The sequence below is a fragment of the Asparagus officinalis genome, chromosome 4 (genome assembly GCF_001876935.1).
Source record: "Asparagus officinalis chromosome 4, Aspof.V1, whole genome shotgun sequence".
Taxonomy (NCBI): Eukaryota; Viridiplantae; Streptophyta; class Magnoliopsida; order Asparagales; family Asparagaceae; genus Asparagus; species Asparagus officinalis.
In genome coordinates, this window is record NC_033797.1 from 83,538,327 (window position 1) to 83,561,563 (window position 23,237).

Sequence of the window (23,237 nt, forward strand, 5' to 3'; positions counted from 1 at the left end):
TCAACACCGATCGATTCGAAACCCTAAGGTCAACGTCGGTCAACGCGTAGCCCTAGGTCAACGCCAGTCAACGCGTTGCGTGAAAGTCAACGTCGATCGATTCGAAACCCTAAGGTCAACGCCGGTCAACGCGTAGCCCTAGGTCAACGCCAGTCAACACGTTGCAATTGATCCAAAAGTCAACTCAATGACATATCAACAAAAAATCCACTCACCAATTCCGGTTCAAGGCTTCAACAACGGTCAGACGATAAACGCAGTACCGAGAAAATCTTAGCTATTCGACAAAATACAGAATACGCTAAAATATGGAGAAGTCAAGAATCGAAACCATCTGTAGCTCCTTTAACACCGACTGAAGGTGGGGATCCATCATATCCAAAGCGTTTCAGACTCCTCTATAAAAGAATGAGGCTGAAACACTTTGGAGGGGGTATCTGTAGGCGTCTAAAATTGTCTACAAAAGCCCGCACGAAACTCGAAGCAATGAATGGGCGAGTCAAGAAGATTCGTCAAACCAACTCGTGCGCGTCGGTCAAACGCGTGCACGTCAATCAACTCGTGCGCGCCGGTCAACGCGCGCACGTCAACCAACTCATGCGCGCCGGTCAACGAGTGCACGTCAAATCACCTCGTGCGCGCCAGTCAACGCGCGCACGTCAATCAGCTCGTGTGCGCCGGTCAACGCGCGCAAGTTAATCAACTCGTGCGTGCCAGTCAACGCACGCACGTCAATCAACGCGTGCGCGTCAGTCAAACACACGTGCACGTCAAACCAACTCGTGCGAGCCGGTCAACGCGCGCACGTCAACCAACTCGCGCGCATCGATCAGCACGCGTATGTTAACCAACGCGTGTTCGACGATTGGTCTCGCCAACTCGTACGCGCCGGTCAACGCGCGCACGTCAACCAACTCGTGCGCGCCGGTCAGCGCGCGCACGTCAAATCATCTCGCGCACGTCAATCAGCCCGCGCGCATCGATCAGCACGCGTATGTTAACCAACGCGTGTTCGACGATCGGTCTCGCGACGAAGCATACAAGTCAACAAATCGAACGAATACGCAACAAGAACAAGTCCCGGAAGAAAGAAACCAAAAAAAAGGGAGAACGTCGGCGAACCCGCGCTAAGCGCAGGACGGAATGATCCGACCCGCGCAAGCGCGGGTCGGATGATTCCGACCCGCGCATGCGCGGGTCGGATGTTTCCGACCCGCGCAAGCGCGGGTCGGATTATTCCGACCCGCGCGAGCGCGGGTCAGATTGTTCTGCCGCGCAGTCTAATGTCCCAAACACGTTTTGACGGTTTTTAATTGGTTTTTTGCAGGGTTTATCGGTTCCAGGGGTTCTTAACTGACTTGAGATCATCCTCAAACGAGGTTAGGCTACTGTTGACTAAAGATAGAGCCAAATCCCTTGTTCTTATCCAAATAACCGTATTTTGAGGCCTATAAATAGCTGTTGACTAAAGATAGAGCCAAATCCCTTGTTCTTATCCAAATAACCGTATTTTGAGGCCTATAAATATGAACCAAAGGCCTCCATTTTCTGGATCTGGAATTTTATCAAGAGGACGAGGTGCTGCTGGATTGGAGAGTGAAGGAGCACGAAATTTCAGCAAAGGACAGCGAGATCCCGGCGAACTTCGGAGCAAAGGAGAAGCCGTTCGAAGGATCTGAAGCTCGTACGTCCGTTCCTTGAGATTAGGCTTTGTCTTAATCTCGAGAAGAGCCCTGATATCGCTTTGTCGATTCCAGGACTTCAAGCAAATACCCCCTTGGTGAGGTAGAAGCTCTGCCCAATTTTTCATCAACCGGATCTGATTCGCGGTCGTCCACGGATTAACCCCGGCACCGGCGAAGAACCCACGCAAGTAAGAGCCGATAAATGGATCTTGCGTTTATTTTCAAGAAAGTTGTAATCTTTTTCTTTTGTTATTTGAATTCATTTGTAACGCTTAAAGTTTAATGAAATCAATGACTAAGGTGACTTTCGACGGAAACAAACTGGCGACCACAGTGGGAGCCGACAGCCTTTCTGCGAAGGCTGACGTGTCGCAACCTCGGATCCCGATCCCGGTTGAAACGGAGGTCGAATATGAGTTCGACCAGCAGAAGTACGAGGAAATTTGGAGAAGATGGTGATACTGGTGGCCCCGTACGTTGGGATGTGCTCATTGGACTCCCCTGTGATTCAGAGATAGAAGCAACACGTCCAGGGCCCTTTACAAATGCATAGGTTGACAATGTTAAATTGAGAATAATAAATTAGTAACTAATATAAATCATAATTTTCAAATATAGAAATTCATAAGTTATGTAGTATTACCTTTTTGTTTGGAGACTTTTTAAATCCGTACTGTTTCACAACCCTCTCCCACGCCGAAGGTACACGGAGACTAGAGAGCTTTTTACCCTTGGTTTTCTTTTTAGCAGTAGGAGGTGCAGTAATATCAGGGACTTCTTCGAACAACGCCCTCCTCACTGGATTTGGTGGAGTCGGGGATCCATCCGCGGCATCATTAGGAAATATTGGAAACTGAATATCTAACTTTTTCCAATAATCATGTATTTGATCCAACGGAATGCTATACCCATTTATGATGTAGTACTGAAGCTCATGTGCGCACGGTAGACCATGAGTTCTCCTTAGGTAGCAACCACACGTTGTTGGATCCTGACCCATTTCTTGTAAAACTTGCATTTCTTTCCTTATGAGGCCGAATGCTTTAAACGTGATTGATCTGTTCAGATTAACAAACAACGTATCTCCAAGGGTGTCTGTGTTGGATTTAGTAGCGTTAACTCTCGCTACTTTCTTAATCTCACAGATTTGGCCTTCCATCACCTTGTGAAGTTTCTCCAGTACCTCCTAATTAAACAATTCTAATAATGTTCATAAAAATAATAACTCCTCCTAATTAAACAATTCTAATAATGTTCATAAAAATAATAACTCCTAATTAAACAATACTAATAACGTTCCAATAAAAATAATAACTCCTAATTCAACAATTCTAATAATGTTCATAAAAATAATAACTCCTAATTAAACAATACTAATAACGTTCCAATAAAAATAATAACTCCTAATTCAACAATTCTAATAATGTTCATAAAAATAATAACTCCTCCTAATTCAACAATTCTAATAATGTTCATAAAAATAATAACTCCTCCTAATTCAACAATTCTAATAATGTTCATAAAAATAATAACTCCTCCTAATTCAACAATTCTAATAATGTTCATAAAAATAATAACTCCTCCTAATTCAACAATTCTAATAATGTTCATAAAAATAATAACTCCTCCTAATTAAACAATTCTAATAATGTTCATAAAAATAATAACTCCTCCTAATTAAACAATTCTAATAATGTTCATAAAAATAATAACTCCTAATTAAACAATACTAATAATGTTCATAACAATATTAACTCCTCCTAAATATTCAATTTAACATTATTCATAACATTGACAAACAATTGTACTAAATAATGTTAATTAACAATTTTAAATTTAAACATATGACAAAAATTAAAATTCATTAAGACACAAACCTGTAGTTTTCTTGTCTCTCATTTCGCATGAATGCGTAGGCGATAGTGAACGTTTTGTCCGTACTTGTTGCACCGACCACTTCTAGTAGAGGCATGTCATACTCATTGGTGTTGTACGTACAATCAATCATCATGACTTCCGGATATGCATTCACCATCACAAAAGAAGCCGGGTGGCAGAAAACAATATCTCCAAGTTCGGAAGATTCATCAGCAGTCCGAACGTCGTACATGTAGTTCAATTGCCTGAGTAAATGGATGAAATTATTCATCGGGGTCCGACCTTCTCTTTTCTGGGCACGCACCTTACTTTACTGACAGCATTGTAAACTTGTACACGATTTGTTCTCCGGATCAGCCCTTTTCATGGACGCCAACATATTACTCGGGCTTAAATTAAAATTCTCTTGCTCCCTAATAACTTCAAGTTGAATAGGGGATATTTTACCTAAACGAGATCCCACAGCATGAGACGGGAATGGATGGTTGTGTCTCCCCTCCCGGACTTCAAAGTACCAGCGCCCTCTAGGGTACTCCATTCCGTCCAACCAAAATGGACAATTATTTTTTGTCGTTTTAGTGGACCTAGTTCCAGTAACCTTTTTTGGTCTGTATCCGCCACCTTGGCTACATAAATATCGAACTTTGGGCCGTCGGCCGTCTTTTCCCTTCGAATCACGAATTGCCAAAGTAACGTTCCTCAAGCCAGCAACATATCTTACATGAGCATCCATGTCCTCTCTACTAGCAAAACCTCCTTCCGGATTAACGAAATCGGTTGAAATGTCTTCAAACTCTACATATGAACTATGATCCTGGAATGGATCACTTTGTGTTTCGTCGATGACGAATTCAACTTCATCAAGATTTATGGAGTTGTAATCTCCAGAATTCATATTGTTTGTGATTGTAATTGTAAGTGTTTGAGTTGTGAGTGTTTGAGTTGTGATTGTGATTTGAAAAACTTAATCTGTTGGCCTTTTTATATGTAAAAATCTAAGGGGTCAAAATCAATTTTGATTCTGAGTGGTGTAATTTATTTTTGAAAAAAAACGATTTTATGTAATTTGTGTAAATTGTATTGGAAATGAAAATTGTTATAAAAATTCGAAATCAGAATTCGAAGCCAACCGGACACCATAAAAATTCGCAATCCGGTTAGTGGCTAAAATCGTTATTTTTACTTAAATGCATAACCAATGTTTCAAATTACGTTGCAGTCAATGAGATCCATTGTAAAAATTATGTTTCAAATCGTAAAAATTAAATAATAGTGTTAGTTTGTTATTTTTACTTAAATGCATAACCAATGTTTCAAATTACGTTGCAGTCAATGTTTCAAATCGTAAAAATTGTTATGGATCTCATTTACTAAGAAACATATCCCAAGAAACAAATCCGGTTAGTGCTAAAATCGAGTATTAATTACGTTGCATTTAATAACACAACATATCCCAAGAAACAAATCCGGTTAGTGCTAAAATCGAGTATTAATTACGTTGCATTTAATAACACAAAGGCATTTAATAACACAAGGGCAACAAAAGGGCATTTTTGGCAATCCAACTCCCAAAATTACTGTTTGGGAGTGGATATAGCAAATGTGTTGTTTTTGTTTTGGGGGAGAATGATTGAGAGGGGTTTTCAACGGAGAGGATGAGTGAGGCCAATCAAAGAGGGACAAGTCATTAAATATGATAAGGTGATGGACGTGAGTGTTGGCGTTTGACAGATACATAGGATTCCTTTAAAAAACATAAATAGGGTGAACATATGATTTTGATAATTCATTTGAAGTATTTAATTTTAATGTTAAGGTGCAGCTAGCTAGCGTAAAACATATTTGAATCTTTATGAAGTTAATTCTGACAAATATTTGATCATGATGTTGTGTTTAGTCTGTTATCAAAATACAGTTTGATGATAATGTTTTCATCCAAAATTATACTTTATCATATTTATTGGATTGCGTGCATTAATTTTCATTTTTTATTTGACATAAGTCAAAATTATTCACTAAGTATAACGAACAAATTCTGATCGAGTAAACTGGTTTGTCATTATATTTTGATAGTGAAAATATGAGATCTAAATTATTATTGTAGAGGGAGCAGGGTAAAGAAGAAACCGTCATTGATGATCTTCTGATTGGAACATGGGAATCTATGTATTAAGAAACTTGTGGGGCTTCTTACATGGAAAGCAGAACAAGCTTGGTAAAAGTTTGCCACATAAGAATTATCATGTGAATATGAACAAAGGGTCAGTATCCTTAGATGGATAAGAGAAACAAGCTTGGTAAAAGTTTGCCACATAAGAATCATCATGTGAATATGAACAAAGGGTCAGTATCCTTAGATGGATCCAACCTAGTGCTCCAGGGATATGTGTGTGTGTGTTTCACATGAACAAAGGGTCAGTATCCTTAGATCACTACCACATAATTGATCTATTGCAGTGGTTAAGGCGCAACGGTTCTAACTATTGCGTTAGATATCAATCGTAACGGTTTACAGTAGCTAATACAACATTAAGTGAAAAATGGTGCCATAGGCAAAATAATTGTTCATGGGCTTAATCTTTGTTCGTGTGTTTGGGAGTTAAGTTTGTAAAGCTTATGGTCTAACCGCAACCAAATATCTCTCTCTCTCTCAAATGAAATCCCTAAAATCGTCTCCAAAATTTTCTGATCCCTAAAATTGTTGTGGCCAAGATCTCGTCGCCGTTTTCGGATCGGATCTCATCTCTAAGCTCTTCTCTGATCTCCAATCTCGTGGTTTTGTCGCCGAGCTACTCCTTGTTTTCTAGAGTTTGTCGTTCTCTCAAATCTCCTCTCCGATCTCATCTTCGAGCTTGTTGCCATTCTTGTCGTCGAGCTACTAATATCGTCGTCATGCTACTCTCGTTGCCATTCCAGTCTTGTTCGTCGTCATTAAGCTACTAATCTCTTCGTCAAGGTACCTCAGTTCCTTGCATTTCCGACCTCTACAATTTCTTCCCCCTTTCTATCTTTAAAAATCTTTTCTTCATTTTTCTTAGGTGCTACAGATAACATCGATTGCTGCATTAATCACGATCCATTACTCTAGGTCGATCCTTGAGGTAAGATTCCTTAACCTAAAAGATATTTCTTCTCAAAAAATTGGATTTATTTGTTTTCTATTGGGTAATGACAGAATGTTGGTTGTGATTAGCTACTAGGTTAGTAATGACAGAATGTTGGTTGTGATTAGCTACTAGGTTAGGCAAGTGGGTTAATTAAATTGAGGGGATTTGCTTATATCTTGATTTTTAGCTACTAGGTTAGGCAAGTGGGTTAATTAAATTGAGGGGATTTGCTTATATCTTGATTTAAGTAACTATTGGATCATTGTTTTATTGATCTTTAAATTTTTTGATTTTCTGCGGGAAATTTGGAAAAATTGTGGACATGCTTCAATTTCTTTTTCATATTATAGATGAATTAAATTTGTAATTTTTCATTTTGTAAGCTTCAATTGCTTCTTCAAGTCCTATTTGTAATTTTTAATAATTTTATTACTTGCTTATGTTATTTCTAGAAAGATGGACAACAAGTTTTGCTCACTGGGCATACTGTAAAATTTAGACAATTTTGCCTGCCTATATTTTCATGAGTGAACAATGTTTGCAATTTCCTGAATGTATGCCTTATGTTGCTTGTAAGAGATCTTCGAAACATGCATTAATTGATTCCTATTGATCTGGTTATATTACAGTGTTAGTGAATCAACATGAAGAAATGTTGTAGAGATGGAAATAAAGTAACTTGGTTGCTCTGAATGAACCATTTCTCTAGAAATATAGGAAGTTAGGTCTCTATTAATTGTAGAGAATCGCTGTTAACTTATCTCTCAGCATGTTAACTTTTGCTCAGAGTGTACAAAGCCCTCTTCATGATATGTCCACCCACATTAGTTCACTTTTTCTTTTTATATCCTATGGGACTTGCAATGTAACTGCTGATATAAAAAGGAATCGGCTTATATAGGTGAGGCTGGGCTTTGCTAGTTACGGGTTTAATCCATTTTGGACTATGAGCAATTCGCATAGCACATGGCCAGTGATCTTGATAAATTATAATTTACCACCCTGGATGTCTCTAAAGCCAGAATATTTCATGTTGTCTTTGCTTATTCTAGGGCCTCAGTCCACTGGGAATAATATCGATGTTTACTTGCAACCGTTGATTGATGACTTGAAAGAGTTATGGGAAGTCGGGTTGCTTACTTATGATGCTTCAAATAAACAACCATTTTATGTTCGTGCAGCATTACTTTGGACTATAAGTGACTTTTCAGCATTTGCAATGTTATTCAGAGGGAGTACTAAGGGAAGTTGGCTTGCCCTTGCTGCAACTATGACACTTGTTCCTAATATTTAAAATACAGTAGGAAAATGTGTTACATGGGTCATCGTCGATTTTTGAGTGATAATCATCCATATTTAAAATACAGTAGGAAAATGTGTTACATGGGTCATCGTCGATTTTTGAGTGATAATCATCCATGGCGGTTAAATAGAAGAAACTTTAATGGCCATGTTGAGTTAGGAAAAAAACCTGAATCATTATCTGGGATAGAGATTATGAAGGAATTGCGTGGCTTTGTTAATGACTTTGGGAAGAAACAGAAGAAAAAAAAATTAGAAAAGGGCTGTCCATGGGAAAAAAGATCAATATTTTTTGATTTGCCTTATTGGGAGCAAAATATATGACGGCACTTGCTGGATTTATTGCACATAGAGAAGAATGTGTGTGATAATATAATTGGGATATCATTAGACATTCCTGAAAAGACGAAGAATCATGTCAGAGCTCATTTTGATTTGCAGCATATGGGCCTAAGAAGAGATCTACACCCTACCAAGTCAGCTGATGGTCGACATTTTAAATTCGCTAAAGCATGCTTTTCGATGACGATGGAGGAGAAAAAGATATTTTGTGGTGTGTTAAAAAATGCTAAAATACCGCATGGTTGCGCATCAAATATCTCGAGGTGTGTCAATGTTAACGAGAAAAAAATATTAGGGTATAAGACACACGATGCTTATTTTCTCATAAAGTATTTACTTTCAGTTGCTCTGAGAAGGACTATACCTAGACGTGTTTCTATTCCATTAATCAGATTAGGGGCTTTCTTCAAGGGCTTATGTAGCAAAGTTCTTAATTTAAATGATCTTTGTAAATTGTAGTCAGAAATTGTGGAGATATTTCTCAACTGGAGAAAATATTTTTACCTAGCTTTTTTGATATTATGGTGCATTTGCCGATTCATTTAGTTCAACAAATTTTGGATTGTGGGCCAGTTAACTATTGTTGGATGTATCCGATAGAGAGATATCTTTGTAGATTAAAGTTATATATTCGCAATAGAAGTGCTCCTGAAGGTTCTATAGCGGAGGGGTATTTGGCTGAAGAGTCGCTAACTTTTTGCTTGTTATATCTACATGATGGTGTGAAGACAAGATTTAATAGATATACAAGAAAGTATGATGAAGTCATTGATGATGATGAGCCATCACCTATTTTTCCAAAGATAGGTCATCCAGTGGGCGGAAAGAGGAAAAGGAAAGGCAAAGCATTTGCATTGGATGATGTAGATTGGGTTAATACACATAGATATGCTTTATTCAATAGCGGTAATAGGGAAGTTGGGGAGTATATTAGGTATACTTTATTTATTAAATATTTATATATTATTTTTGGTATTCTTTAAATTCCACTATATAACATTTATGTTTGTTTCTTATTAATACAGAGAGCACAAACTTTTGATTGAGAATCAACCAAGAAAACGAGGTAGAAGAAGAAAATGGGTGGAAGCTTAAAGGCATAGTAAGGATTTTTTTATATGGTTTAAAGCCACTGTGGCTGAATCTCAATCAATACCCAAATACTTAAAGTTTTTTTTGATGGGTCCCAACAATATCGCCAAGAGATACAAAGGATATTATATTAATGGCTATACTTTCTACATCAAAGCACGTGATGATACATGCAAAACTCAAAATAGTGGTGTTTCTTTGTTAAGTGAAGTGGATAGTTATGCAAGCTCTAGGGACCATAATCTTATAACTGCTAAAGTGGCATTCTATGGAGTCATACGAGATATCATTGAAAAGCTCTAGGGACCATAATCTTATAACTGCTAAAGTGGCATTCTATGGAGTCATACGAGATATCATTGAACTAGACTACTGGGGCAATTTTAGTGTTGTTTTGTTTAAGTGTGATTGGTTTCAGTGTGACACAGATGAATATGAGCTTACTCGTGTAAATTTTAACAACAAATGTCATACAAATGATCCTTTTGTGATGGAATGCCAAGTACATCAAGTTTTTTATGTGAAAGACCGCATTGAAGAGGTTAATAAGAATTGACATTATGTTTTAAAGATTCCAAGTAATATGTTTGAAGATCATGGTGTCACTCATAGCAATCAATATTGGGCTAAGAGTCATGACAATGGAATGGATTCGATTGCAAGCATTGATGATGATGATGATGTAGTTAATATTGGTTGGTGTAGAGATGGTTTGTCGAGATCCATTGTTGACATTCCGCCAAACATGGAGGAGTATGGAATAGCGGGATCGCATATAAGGGTTGAGGGAGTGATTTGATGCCTCAAGCTCGCCTTTTTAGGGGATAAAAAAGTGATTTTTATTTCTAGATCTGACCTCTTGAATTCTTTTTCTGTAGGCCATTATGTCGCGAGTTTCGAGAGGTCGTTTTCCTGCTGCATCGGTTGATGGCGCGCCTCCCTCATATGCTGGTGAACAAATTTTTTTTTTTTGACCTTTTTCGAAAATTTACAAATTAGTCCTCTTTTTTCTGGATATTTGCAAATTAGTGGAGGAGCTAGAAGATGAAAATGAAGAAGAATCAGAAGGTGGAGATCAAGATGAATCAGAAAGTGGAAATTAAGATGAATCGGAATGGGATTGGACGGAGGATACTCCTTAATTTGTCTTCAATACTTTGTACTTGTGTCAAGATTGTAATTGGATGTGTTGCTTATTTTATTAGGGATGTTTTTTGGTTCTGGAACTTTATGCAGTTTTGATGATATCTGCTAGCTATTGCTGAAAGATTGCAGTACACTTTTTTTCCCTATTTTTGAACTATGCATTTGGTCATTTTCCATTCAAACTAAGTCAAGCTTCATCGTCTTCCAGTATGGATTTTTCTTGGTCTTTGCTTGTGTATTATTCTTCTCTTAGCTAGTTTTGTTATCTATTTTTCGTGTATCTAGTACTTATGTGATTCTTTTAATTTATTACTAGATAATCACTTCTCTTTGAGTGATGGAAACAGTGGGTGATTCTAGATCAAGTTCAAAAGAGAAGAGATCATTTGAGGTAAATTCTTTTAAAAATCTTATATTAGTTCATAATGGACATAAACAGCTCCTGGCTCCTGTAGCATATTATATCCTGACATTGCACACTCCTGTAGCATATTATATCAAGTTCAAAAATTATGCCCCCATATAATAGGGACTATTCTATTACTTTCCAATCTATTTCAAGCAGGCTGCTTGAAACTTTGTTAGGTTTAGTCTCAGCCTAATCTAGCTACTGGTAGTAAAACAAAAAGGCTAGAAATTTGCCAATCGATGTTGTGCGCGGCGGAAGCTTTTCTTGTGCAATCACGAACAATAACTAGAACTAAGTCACAACTAATATGCAAACACAACCATAGCAAGAACAAATAATTTACGTGGTTCGGCAAGTTGCCTACGTCTACGGGGCAAGGGGGAGGGAGTTCTTACTATTAGAAATCAGAGAATACAAGTAGAGTTACAAATCTCTCAGATCAAACCCTAAAACAAAGCTCTTGATCTCTCACAACTCTCCCACAATTGGATGCAAGAATCCTCTCTCAAAGACTGCTCAAATTCGTCCTTGCTTAACCCTAACAAATCAGGTTTAGAGTTATATATAATTCAGAAACGAATCGGGTCAAAAACCAAAGCCCAGCCCAGAAATCATCGACGGTCGACCACGACGGTCGATCGCGTAGGTCTCACGGTCGACCGCGGCGATCGACCGAATAACAAACCCGAGAGCTAAATCTTTTACAGTCATTCGTGGTCGACCGTGGCGGTCGACCGCGGCGGTCGACCATTTTCCTATAATTCTTCAATTCTCCACCTCGGCGAATGTTTCCACCAAAACTGAGCCGACACCAAATCATCCAATAGTCCCTCAACAAGTCAGGGAACCAATCTAGAGCTGAAACGCGATCCCCCCCCATCTGAATCAACTGATCAAACTGGCTGCATCTGAAAGACTGCCTACGTATCCTCTTTCCCAAGGAATCAAGCCGAACGTAGTTCACCTAAATGACCTCCAAAGGCCTCAGCACTGAAGGATGTTCAAAAGCTTCAAACAATGATCAAATTTCACTCCTGAAACAACTTTGGTCAACATATCTGCAGGATTGTCATTTGTGTGGACCTTCTCTAATATGACGTCTCCATCATCCAAAACGTCCCGTACAAAGTGGAATCTGACGTCGATGTGCTTCATGCGCGCATGATAGACTTGGTTATTCACCAAATAGATAGCCGACATGCTATCACAATATACCCGAATGGTCTACTGAGCGATCCCCAAGTCCTCCAATAAACCACGCAACCATAAAGCCTCCTTAATAGCTTCAGTTACTACCATATACTCTGCCTCCATAGTAGAGAGAGCCACTGTGGACTGAAGCGTTCATCGCCAACATACAGGTGCATCTGCCAATGTAAAAGCATAACCTGAAGTAGAACGGCGCTTGTCAAGATCTCCAGCATAATCTGAATCCACATATCCAATACAATCCTGCCCATTCTTCTTATCATTCTGGAATACTAAACCAACATCCACAGTGCCTCGAACATACCGTAGAATCCACTTCACGACCTCCCAATGACCCTTCCCGGGGTCGTGCATGTATCTCGATACCATGCTCACGGCCTGTGACAAATCTGACCTCATACACACCATCGCATACATCAAGCTACCTACTGCACTGGCATATGGGACCTTCGACATATAATCTCTGTCCTCAACTAAAACAGGTGACATCAACGCTGAAAGCTTGAAGTGGGGAGCCAATGGTGTGCTAACTGCTTTTGCATTACCGTCAAAGCTGAATTTCTTCAACATCTTCTGCAAATAGCTCTTCTGTGTAAGTTTCAAGCTCCCTTTCACCCTGTCTCTCTCGATCTCCATACCCAATATCTTCTTTGCCTCTCCAAGATCCTTCATCTCAAACTCGGATGATAGCTCCTCTTTCAGCTTTCGAATAGCCGAAGAATTCCTGGAAACAATAAGTATATCGTCAACATATAAAAGCAAATATATGTGCTCACCATCATGTAGCTTGTGCATATAAACACATGGATCATATGGGCTTCTCGTGTACCCTCAGCCAATCATAAAGCCGTCGAATCTCTTATACCACTGTCTTGGTGACTACTTCAAACCATAAAAAGACTTCTTCAGCTTACAAACCAAATCTTCCTTTCCTGCAGCTTTGAAACCCCGGGGTTGTGTCATGTAGATCTCCTCATCTAAATCACTGTGTAGAAAGGCTGTCTTCACATCCATCTGGACCAAATCCAAATCCAACTGTGCCACCAACGCCAATAAAATCCATATAGACGAATGCTTCACAACGGGTGAAAATACCTCGTTGTAATCAATGCCCTCAAGCTGTGCATATCCCTTGGCAACCAATCTGGCTTTGAACCTTATGTCCCCAATAGAAGATCCCTCCTTCTTGGCATATACCCACTTACAACCAATAGCTTTCTTACCCTTAGATAGATGTGCAAGTGTCCAAGTGTCGTTCTCCTGAAGAGACCGCATCTCCTCCTCCATAGCTTCCCTCCACCTAATCGGATCGGGGCTAGACTCTACCTCCCTGAATGTGGCTGGAACCATATCATCAACGATCTCCACTGATAATGCATATGCGACCATGATATTATTATACCTAGATGGCCGACGAATCTCTCCCCTCGGTCTATCTGCTGCAATGGACCCCTAAACATAACCTTGTTCATGAGTCCCATAGTCCACTATATCCTCTATCTGCCCGGCTGTCATCTCATCTCCTTCCAGTGTCACCTCTGTAGGAGCCTCAATGGATACAGTGCTCTCTGAAGTGGGTGGAGTCACATCATCCTCCACCTGCTATGATATCTCTCCTGTCTAGTCTCCCTCCACCTGCTGAGGGGCTCGAGGCCTCATCATGTACGCCTCGTCAAATGTGACATCTCTGCTAATAACTATCTTCTTGTCCTGTGGATCCCATAACTTGAAGCCTTTGACACTATCTCTAAATCCCACAAAGACTGCTTTCCTCACTCTCGGATTTAATTTACCATCACTGACATGATAATAAGCCGGACACCCAAATATCCGAAGCGACTCATAGTCACTAGCCACCGAACCGTTATCTGAACGTAGAGTCTTCACCTTTCTACCTGTCTGCAGCTCCACTTTCTTCTTCCACTCCACAAAAATATCCAGGACCTGATGTTTATGCTTCATCGGGTATACCCAATTCCTCCTGGAATAATCATCAATGAAAGTGACAAAATAGTTGGCCCCACCAAGAGATGTGTTCTTGGAAGGACCCCAAACGTCTGTGTGAATATAATCCAATGTACCTCGGGTGTTATGAACAGCGGTGCCAAACTTCACTCTAGTCTTCTTCCCAAGTACATAGTGCTCACACAGCTCCATCTTGCAGGTCTTAGCACCTTTCAATAGCCTCTGTTTTGCCAATGACTGTAGAGACTTATCACCTGTGTGTCCAAGTCTCATGTGCCATAAGGTGGTAGTGTCCTCCTCTGTAGTGATAGAAGCTGTCAGACCCCCTGTAACTGTCTTGCCCTTCAAGTAGTATAGGTTGTTTTCTCTGACTCCTCGCATCACCACCATAGAACCCTTCGTGACCTTCACTGTAGCATCCTCTAAGATCACTCGATATCCTAATGCCTCCAAAGTCCCAAGAGAAATGATGTTCTTCGTCAACTGAGGCACGAACCTCACTTCCTTCAATTCCCTCACTACACCATCATGCATCCTAATCCAGACTGAACTAATACCACCAATAGGACATACGTGGTCATTACCCATAAGCATGACATCCCCTCTTTCTAGCTCCTCAAAGCTAGAAAATCACTCTCTCTTAGGGCAAATATGATATGTATCTCCCGAATCCATCATCCACTCCGTGGAATCCGCATAGCAAACCGACGGTAAAGCAGGGCATGAATAGCCTGAAGAATCTGAATCTGAATGCTCACCAATAGCTTTTGTAACATTCACCTCTGAAGCTTGTGCCGCTTTCCTCTTATTCTTCCCGGCTTTTTCTTTCCACTTTGGGTAGTCAATCTTCTAATGTCCTTCTTCTTTACAATACCGACATTGATTCCTACCAACACTCTTATAGGCACTCCTATTCCTTGATTTTGAGTGGTTGAACTGGCGACAGTTTGAATCTCGGCCTCGAACTGCTAACGCATCTCCCGATGCCTTCTCGGAGGGTTCACCATCACTCTTCCTTAACTCATAATTCACCAAAGCTGAGGTCACCTCCTTGTAGCTGACTGTAGTTATTTCATTGATCATAGTGAGAACGAACGTACCATAATCATCTTCGGGCAACGAACACAGAAGTAGCATCGTCTTGTCTTCATCCTCAACTATAATGTCCACATTGACCATATCTGAAAGTAGCTTAGTGAAGTTGTTGACATGCTCCCTGATGGAAACCCCCCTATTCATCTTGAACTGGTAAAATCTCTTCTTCAAGTGAAGCTGATTCTCAATGCTCTTCGTAAGATATTTCTCATTGAGTGTTTCTCACATCTTCTTCGCCGACGTCTCGTTCATGACATCATAAATAAGATCTGGCATCAAGCATGACCTAATAACACCACAAGCTCTACTGTTCATCTTCCTCCAAATCTTATCCTCCATCTCTGCGGGTTTCTCTTTTAACTTAAGAGTCTCCTCCAAATTCTGTGCATCCAAGGCATCCATCACCTGACACCTCCACAATCCAAAATTGATCTTGCCATCGAACTTAGGAACATCAATCTTCGTGTTATTGATGCTCGGACTCTGTATCGCCTTTGTTAGAGACAAACCTGATGTGCTTGCATCTCCCATGTTGTCGATCTAGATCTGATACCAATTGTTGTGGGCGGCGGAAGCTTTTCTTGTACAATCACGAACAATAACTCAAACTAAGTCACAACTAATATGCAAACACAACCACAGCTAGAACAAACAATTTACGTGGTTCGGCAAGTTACCTACGTCCACGGGGCAAGGGGGAGGGAGTTCTTACTATTAGAAATCAGAGAATACAAGTAGAGTTACAAATCTCTCAGATCAAACCTTAAAACAAAGTTCTTGATCTCTCACAACTCTCCCACAATTGGATACAACAATTCTCTCTCAAAGACTGCTCAAATTCGTCCTTGCTTAACCCTAACAAATCAGGTTTAGGGTTAACCCTAACAAATCAGGTTTAGGGTTATATATAACTCAGAAACGAATCAGGTCAAAAACCGAAGCCCAGCCCAGAAATCATCGACGGGCGACTGCAGCGGTCGACCGCGCAGGTCTCGCGGTCGACCGCGGCGGTCGACCTCGCCGGCGGCGGTCGACCGAATCACAAACCCGAGAGCTAAATCCTTTACAGTCATTCGCGGTCGACCGCGGCGGTCGACCTCCATCAACTCCGAATTCCAGTAAGTCTGTGTGCACGTTTACGGTCGACCGCCAGTCTGTCTGGCTTCTGTCTGGCTGATTCTCTGCTTTTTCTTGTAATTCTTCAATCGATAGTCCATGGAAAAAGAATATACCATATTCCTATGTTCACATCAGAAGCACAATCCCCTGATCATATTTAAAAAGTTACTTGTCTCATGATTCCTAATTTATATTTTACTACAAATTGCATAGGCAAATTTCAAAGACCATTATAAAGCTTCAACTATTTATTTTCATGATTTTTGATTATTTTAATTAAATGACATGAGATACTATAAGGTTGAACTGAAAGTCTGAAAGGTATATAAAAAGCTGTCTCACTTTCTTTTGTGTGCTTTTATGCATGCACGGATGCATAGATGCATGCACGGATGTTTTATTTGTTTATTTTTGAATTTATTCTAGGGAAGATAATAGACATTTCCTCATGTTGCAAAAATCGTTGATGTTTCATCATCTTCTATGCCTGTAAATCTCAGCTTCAGAGATCTTAGCAGTGATGTTGAGTGGAGAGCGAAAAGTAGTACTTGTTCTGATTTTTCTTGTTTTATTGTCATAATGCCTTCAAGCTTCTTTATACGCATCATTTTCTATCAAAAAAAGATAACTGCTAATTTGACGATTTAAGTTATCAATCTTTTTCTTAATTTTCTCTCAAAATTTGACCTGAGCCTTTGAATATTGGATGCCTATTAGACAAAACGTACTTTTTTTTTTGAACCTGAGAAACAGGGTGAGGTACCCTGTTCATATGAATATATTAATAGAAGATAGAAGAATGTACATACTTCTTCTCTAGATGATGGTGAGATCAGTGAGAGAGGTGGGTAGGGAGCGGACCATAGTCGTCACCTACCACACCACACCAACCGATTCCATCATCTAAAGAAGGCAAAAGGAAACCAAAAATAGACAACGTTTCATAGGGATCATAGAAAACACTACAATACTGATAAGAGACTGTAAATGCTAGGCACTGATAGCCCCTAACCAAAAGGGAACAAAAAAACACCCAAAGACAACAAAGCATGTCTTGAATGCCACTCAGGATACAGATGTTAGCTGCTGCGGAGACTCTCCCCTGCATCCCCTGAGGAAGACTTCTTCGCTAGGTTCTGGAGGCCGAGATTAAGGGCTACCCTACGAAGCCTCCTCGCCGTCCTGTCATCTTCTTCACCTGTCCAGAAAAGTGAGAATCTCGCAATATTAGATGCAGCTAATAGCGAGTTAGGAGGAGTATCTCTGAAAATTAAAGAGTTCCTTGTAAACCATATCCACCAACAGAAACAAGGCAACAAGATCTTCCAAAAGGTTTTGATATTCAGGCAAATGTTGGGTAATTGATAGAGCAACAGCAGCTTTTCCATGTTTAAAGGCCAGCAGTTTGCTGGGAAATGTGGGAGAAGGTGATTCCATACTTCACGAGCAAAAGAGCAGTGTATAAATAAATGGTCATGGGACTCCGTCTCCCGATGACATAATGGACAACTTGGATCACCGTTCCAACCTTTTTTGATCAAATTATCTTTGGTATTCAATTTCCCTTTAGAGATGATCCAGAGGTGGATTTTTACCTTAAGGGGAATGTTGGATTTCCATATTAACTTGAAAAACTGGGATTTAAAACCCCCTGAAGAAGTAAAAGAGTAAAGGGATTTTACAGAGAAAGCGCCCGATGGGTGAAGAGGCCACCATAAGGAGTCTTGTTCGGATGGGCCACCTGGAGATAGATGTTCTAGGAAGGAGTGGAGATGAATAACATCATCCCTCTCTCTTGGGGAAGATCCCCTTCTAATAATAGGATGCCAAAGCCATGAACCATTTGCCCATCTACCTTGCGAACTGATGCTACAATTACTCGAGAAGGCAAGCTTGTAAGCATGGGGAAAGAGGCTGCTAAGGGTGTTAGCTGCTGCCCATTTGTCATGCCAAAAACTGCTCGAAGTACCATTACCGACATTCCATCTGACAATGCTGAAGAAAGTGGATTGAGCTGAGAGAAGGTCCTGGAAAAATCTTGAGTGTGCCAACTTCGGATGATTAGCAAAAGGGTTAGCTCCATGTTTGGAATATATAGAAAAAAACACTTCACTGAGTAATGATGATCTATCCCAAATTTTCCAGATCCATTTGGAGAGGAGGGCTGAATTAAAGAAGGGGATATCAATCACCCCAAGCCCACCTTCAACTTTGGGTTTACATACTATACCCCAGTTAATGAGGCACTTGGATCTAGAGAAGCTGTGGCTGCCATTCCAGAGGAAATTTCTTCTGATTTTATCAATGGCCTTGGAGACCCATATCAGCAACTTGAAGAAAGACATGTAATAAAGGGGAATAGAGGAGAGCACTGAGTTTAGCAATGTTAATCTGCCTCCTATTGAAAGAGTTTTGTTCTTCCATAAAGATAGCTTTTTTTTAAAAGATTCTAGGAGACAAAACGTACTGAGAATTTGTTTTTCAGTTTCGGCGTTTTCAGGCCCCAAACTAGTTGATATTATAAATAGACAGTGCACAGACTGGAACGCCTTGCTAGGACCTATTTTTCATCATATAAATAGCAAAACTTTTTCTTAATTTTCTACCACATAGTAAATTAAACAACGATTGATCGAGCCGGAGAAACTGGCAGCTTGATCAGGATGCCCCTGGCACACACAAAACTGACCTTACTTGGAGACTAGCTATAGAGGTGACACAAATGACATAACTTGATTAATTAAAGATAGTAGCTTGCAACAGATTTCTTTTTTTTTTTTACATTCCTTCAACTTAATACAATCCATTTAACATCCTTGCATTTCTTATTTTGTAGGTCATGAGCAAACCTCTTGCAAAGAAGCGTAAAAAGATCTTTTATCCTCTATATGTGACAAATCTTACGAGGATGAATCAATCAAAAGCCTACAGCCAGCAGGTTGATGGAAGCAATGTACCAAGGATGAAAATAAAGCAGAAATCACAGTCTTATAGCCAACAGCACGTTACAAGCAAGTTGCGAAAGCAAGTTCAGAGTGTAGATGTGCAATTGATAAAGACTAAATCATTACAAGGACATAAGGTCCAAGAGGAGCAAAGGCTAAGGACAAAACATCTTGGAAAGAATCATATGCAAGTGAAGACTTGATCAGGAAAGGCACAGAAAGATCCTCAAAAACTTAATAAGAACAAATTGATGGAGAAAGAGAAAGAGTTAGAGAATATTGAATCAGAAAATGGAGATTATGAGGAAGATTTTATGGAGTCTGGCGATGAGGTGATAAGGGAAGATGAAGAGAGAGAGTGTAATTGAATGACGCGTGAGTGGGGAGGACAGCGTCTCATGATGTTTTTTTTTAGGATGTGAACGTGGGTCCCTCCACGTTGTGAAGGAGCTCAACAATTAACACGTGAGAAGATTTGGAGAATTGGAAAGCGTGAAGAGATTTGAGAAAATCTCGTGAGCAGTAGCAAAAACAAAGTTGGCCCACCTGACTTCGGAACGCGTGACTGATTGAAGTTTATATAAATACCAAGGAGATTTCTCCCTAGGGCGTGCGAAGGCAGGGGAAAAATCAAGAGCTTTTTGGCGGCTGCAGAGGGCAGGTGCGCAGTGCAGGAGAAAGAAGAAAAGTGAGGCTATGGGAGAAAAAGTCAGCGGCTTTTCTTTGGCTTCGTGCAAATAGGCTTTTGTGTTTTTGAGAGAGATAATTGTGTGAGAGGTCTGAGAGATTGTGAGAGGGTTTAGATTGAGTGATTGTAAACCCTAGTTGTATTCTCTCCCCTCTAATAGTAGATCTCCCCCTCCTTGCCCCGTGGACGTAGGCAGTTTGCCGAACCACGTAAAATTGGTTTGTTTGAGTTTGTGGCCATTGTAATAGTTTTTAGGATCCCTCGACGCGCAGTCCTAGAGCTGACGAGAGGAAGAGCAAATATCCCACTTTGATGGGATATTAGGCTTTCAGATTCTTGTTCCCTTTGAGAAACAAGAATTCTTATCGATCTTTCTCTCTTATTGTGCACCAGAAACTCTGCTGAAATTTCCGCTGCGCACAACAAGTGGTATCAGAGCTCGGGCTACGCTTAGGCTATTTGGAGGAGTATATCAATTTGGAGGATCGTCTAGGGCTTCGTTTGGTGATAAAGGTGGGATCTTTTGGTAAAGGCTCTATCTTTTCAGTTTTGGATCTATTCTTTATTCGTTGGTGCGTAAGATGTCGGGGAAAGAAGGTGCTTCGGGTGTCGAGGGTGGTGCTTCTGGCGCGAAGACCATTCAGAGTTTGAATATCCACTCTATGAAGATAGATGTGGATAAGTTTAATGGCACAAACAATTTTGGATTATGGAGATGCGAGGTTTTTGATGCGCTGAACGCGCAGAATTTGGAGGATACATTAGAGTTAGATGGTAAGCCAGATGAGATTGAAGAGAAGGTTTGGAAGAAGATGAATCGAACGGCGTGTGGTGTGATTAGGTCTTGTTTGACTCAAGATCTGAAATATGATGTGATGAATGAGACTTCTGCGAAGAAGATTTGGGAGATTCTCGAAAGCAAGTATTTGACCAAGAGTGTGGAAAATCGCTTGCATTTGAAGAGGAGGCTTTATCGTTTCCAGTTGAAGAAGGGAACCTCCATTAGAGATCACATGAACCACTACACAAAGCTTCTTGCGGATTTGGCGAATGTGGATGTCAAGATTGAAGATGAGGACAAGGCGTTGCTGTTGTTGAGTTCCTTGCCCGACGAGGAATATGAGACCTTCGTTCTTACTCTGATTAATGGGAAGGCATCTCTTTCGTATAGTGAGGTCACTGCTGCACTTGTGAATTGTCAGCTTCGAAAGAAGGATAAGGAGGCTTCAGTTGAGCCGGTAGCAGAGGCGTTGGTCGCAAGAGGGAAGACAGTCTAGAGGAGGACATCCTACAATTGGAAAAGATCAGTGTGCTTGGTGCAAGGAGACTGGTCATTGGAAGAAAGACTGTCCAAAGCTCAACGAATGGATGAAGAATAAACAGAAGGGAAAAGGAAAGCAACCATCATCAGAAGCAAACATCGTATCGGATGATAATAATTCTGACTCTTCTATTTATTCGCTTTCTAACAGTCCTACAGATAGCTATTCGGAGGAATCTGAATGGATGTTGGATAGTGGTGCGACCTATCATGTGTGCCCTAGAAGGGAATGGTTCTCCAGTTTTGAGAAGCTGGTGGATAGTGGTGTGGTGTACATGGCTGATAACCGTGCATGCCAGATCCTTGGGATAGGAAGAATTCGCATCAAAATGTTTGACGGGACTGTTAGGGAGTTAAATGATGTGAGATATGTTCCTTCTTTGAGGAAGAACTTGATCTCGATTGGAGCTTTGGTTGGAGAGGGTCTGAAGGTTCGTGTTGAGGACATGGTTCTCGAGATTGCGAGAGACTCTCGTATTTTGATGAAGGGCGTCAGGAGGAATAACCTGTATTACTTGACTGGAGGTATAGTGGCAGGTAGAGAACTGACGACTTCTATTGATTCGTCTAGACTGCGGCATTTGGGGCTTGGCCATTCCAGTATTGATTCCTCGCATAGATTGAAAGAGGGTGTAAAGACCTGCAATTTGAAGTCCAGTGAACATGTTGATGTGAGCAAGAAGACCAAGGTGAAGTGTGGCACCTCTATTCACCGAGTTAAGGGTCGTTCTGGAGGAGTTCACGTGGATGTTTGGGGGCCTTCCAAGGGGGCATCATTGGGAGGTAATAGGCGTTTGGTTTCCTTTGTTGGTGACTGTTCTAGGCGTGTTTGGGTTGCAACCAAATCCCCGATGGAGAAAGTCCTAGTAGTATCCAACAGATTGAAGAAGTGTGTAATAGACAGAAAGGTGAAGGTACCCCATTCTGGTGGGAGGTACAAGATGGACCTGTTTCTGTATTGGAGCCGAGCTCACGGCATTGCGAGACACTCCGTTGGAAAGGAAATCTTGGGGCAACTAGATAGGTTGGAAAATTTGGAGAACCGGGCCTTGCTGGAGGAGGATCTTTGTTTGTGGTCGAGCAATGGTTTGCAGAAGAGTTACTGGACAGAGGCTTCGACATATTTGGGTCATCCTATTAAAGAGTTGTCAACTGCTGTGATTGGAGGTAAAACTCTATTGGAAGATAGGTCTGATAGTGTCACTTTGGATGATGCTTCGATAAGGAAGCCAATTGACTCTCAGCAGGTGCAGAGTTTTGGACAGACCTTAGAGGTATCGCAGCGGGTGGAGAGTGATGCTACTCCACATTGGGTGAAGATTACTCCAGATCATTCTGCATTGGTTAAGATTCCAGCTGAGGTGACACAGCATGGGAGTCATATGAATTCGGATGCGGATGATGAGTTGGGTTTTGATGCGAATGCAGCTGACAAACATAGTTTGGATACGGTCATTGGTTCGCCTCAGGTGGAGGTGTTTGAGACCATTGGAGGTGCTATCAGCTGCAGAGTTGATGATATTGGAGAAGGGTTGCGAACTCTTCTATTGGATTGAGGTCATTTGCGGCCATTTGGGTGAACTACGTTCGGGTTTGAGGCCATTGGAGGTGCTATCAGCCGCAGAGTTGATGATATTGGAGAAGGGTTGCGAACTCTTCTAGTGAATTGAGGTCTTTGGAGGCCATTTGGGTGAACTACGTTCGGCTTGATTCCTTGGGCAAGAGGATACGTAGGCAGTCTTTATGATGCAGCCGGTTTTGGATTTTGATGGGGGTAAGATCGATTTGGTGAGCGACATCGACATTTGGGGTGAGTGTTCGCACTCTCATTTGGGTCTCAGCAAGTGAGACATTTGTTTTGGTCGGTGTCGGCTCAGTTTTGGGAAAACTTCGCCGAGGTGGAGAATTGTGATTGAATGACGCGTGAGTGGGGA

At 40.8% G+C, this 23,237-nt stretch overlaps 1 protein-coding gene across 1 annotated transcript in view; it reads right to left on the reverse strand.

The window, feature by feature from the left end:
* LOC109839005 overlaps positions 1-4,458 on the reverse strand; it is a 30,558-nt gene extending 26,100 nt beyond the window's left edge. Inside the window, exons 1-3 of the mRNA XM_020407438.1 lie at positions 4,162-4,458; positions 2,329-2,871; positions 2,121-2,222 (exon numbers count right to left, since the gene is read on the reverse strand). Coding sequence (XP_020263027.1) covers positions 2,121-2,222; positions 2,329-2,871; positions 4,162-4,458 — 942 coding nt within the window. The remainder of the gene's footprint in view (positions 1-2,120; positions 2,223-2,328; positions 2,872-4,161) is intronic.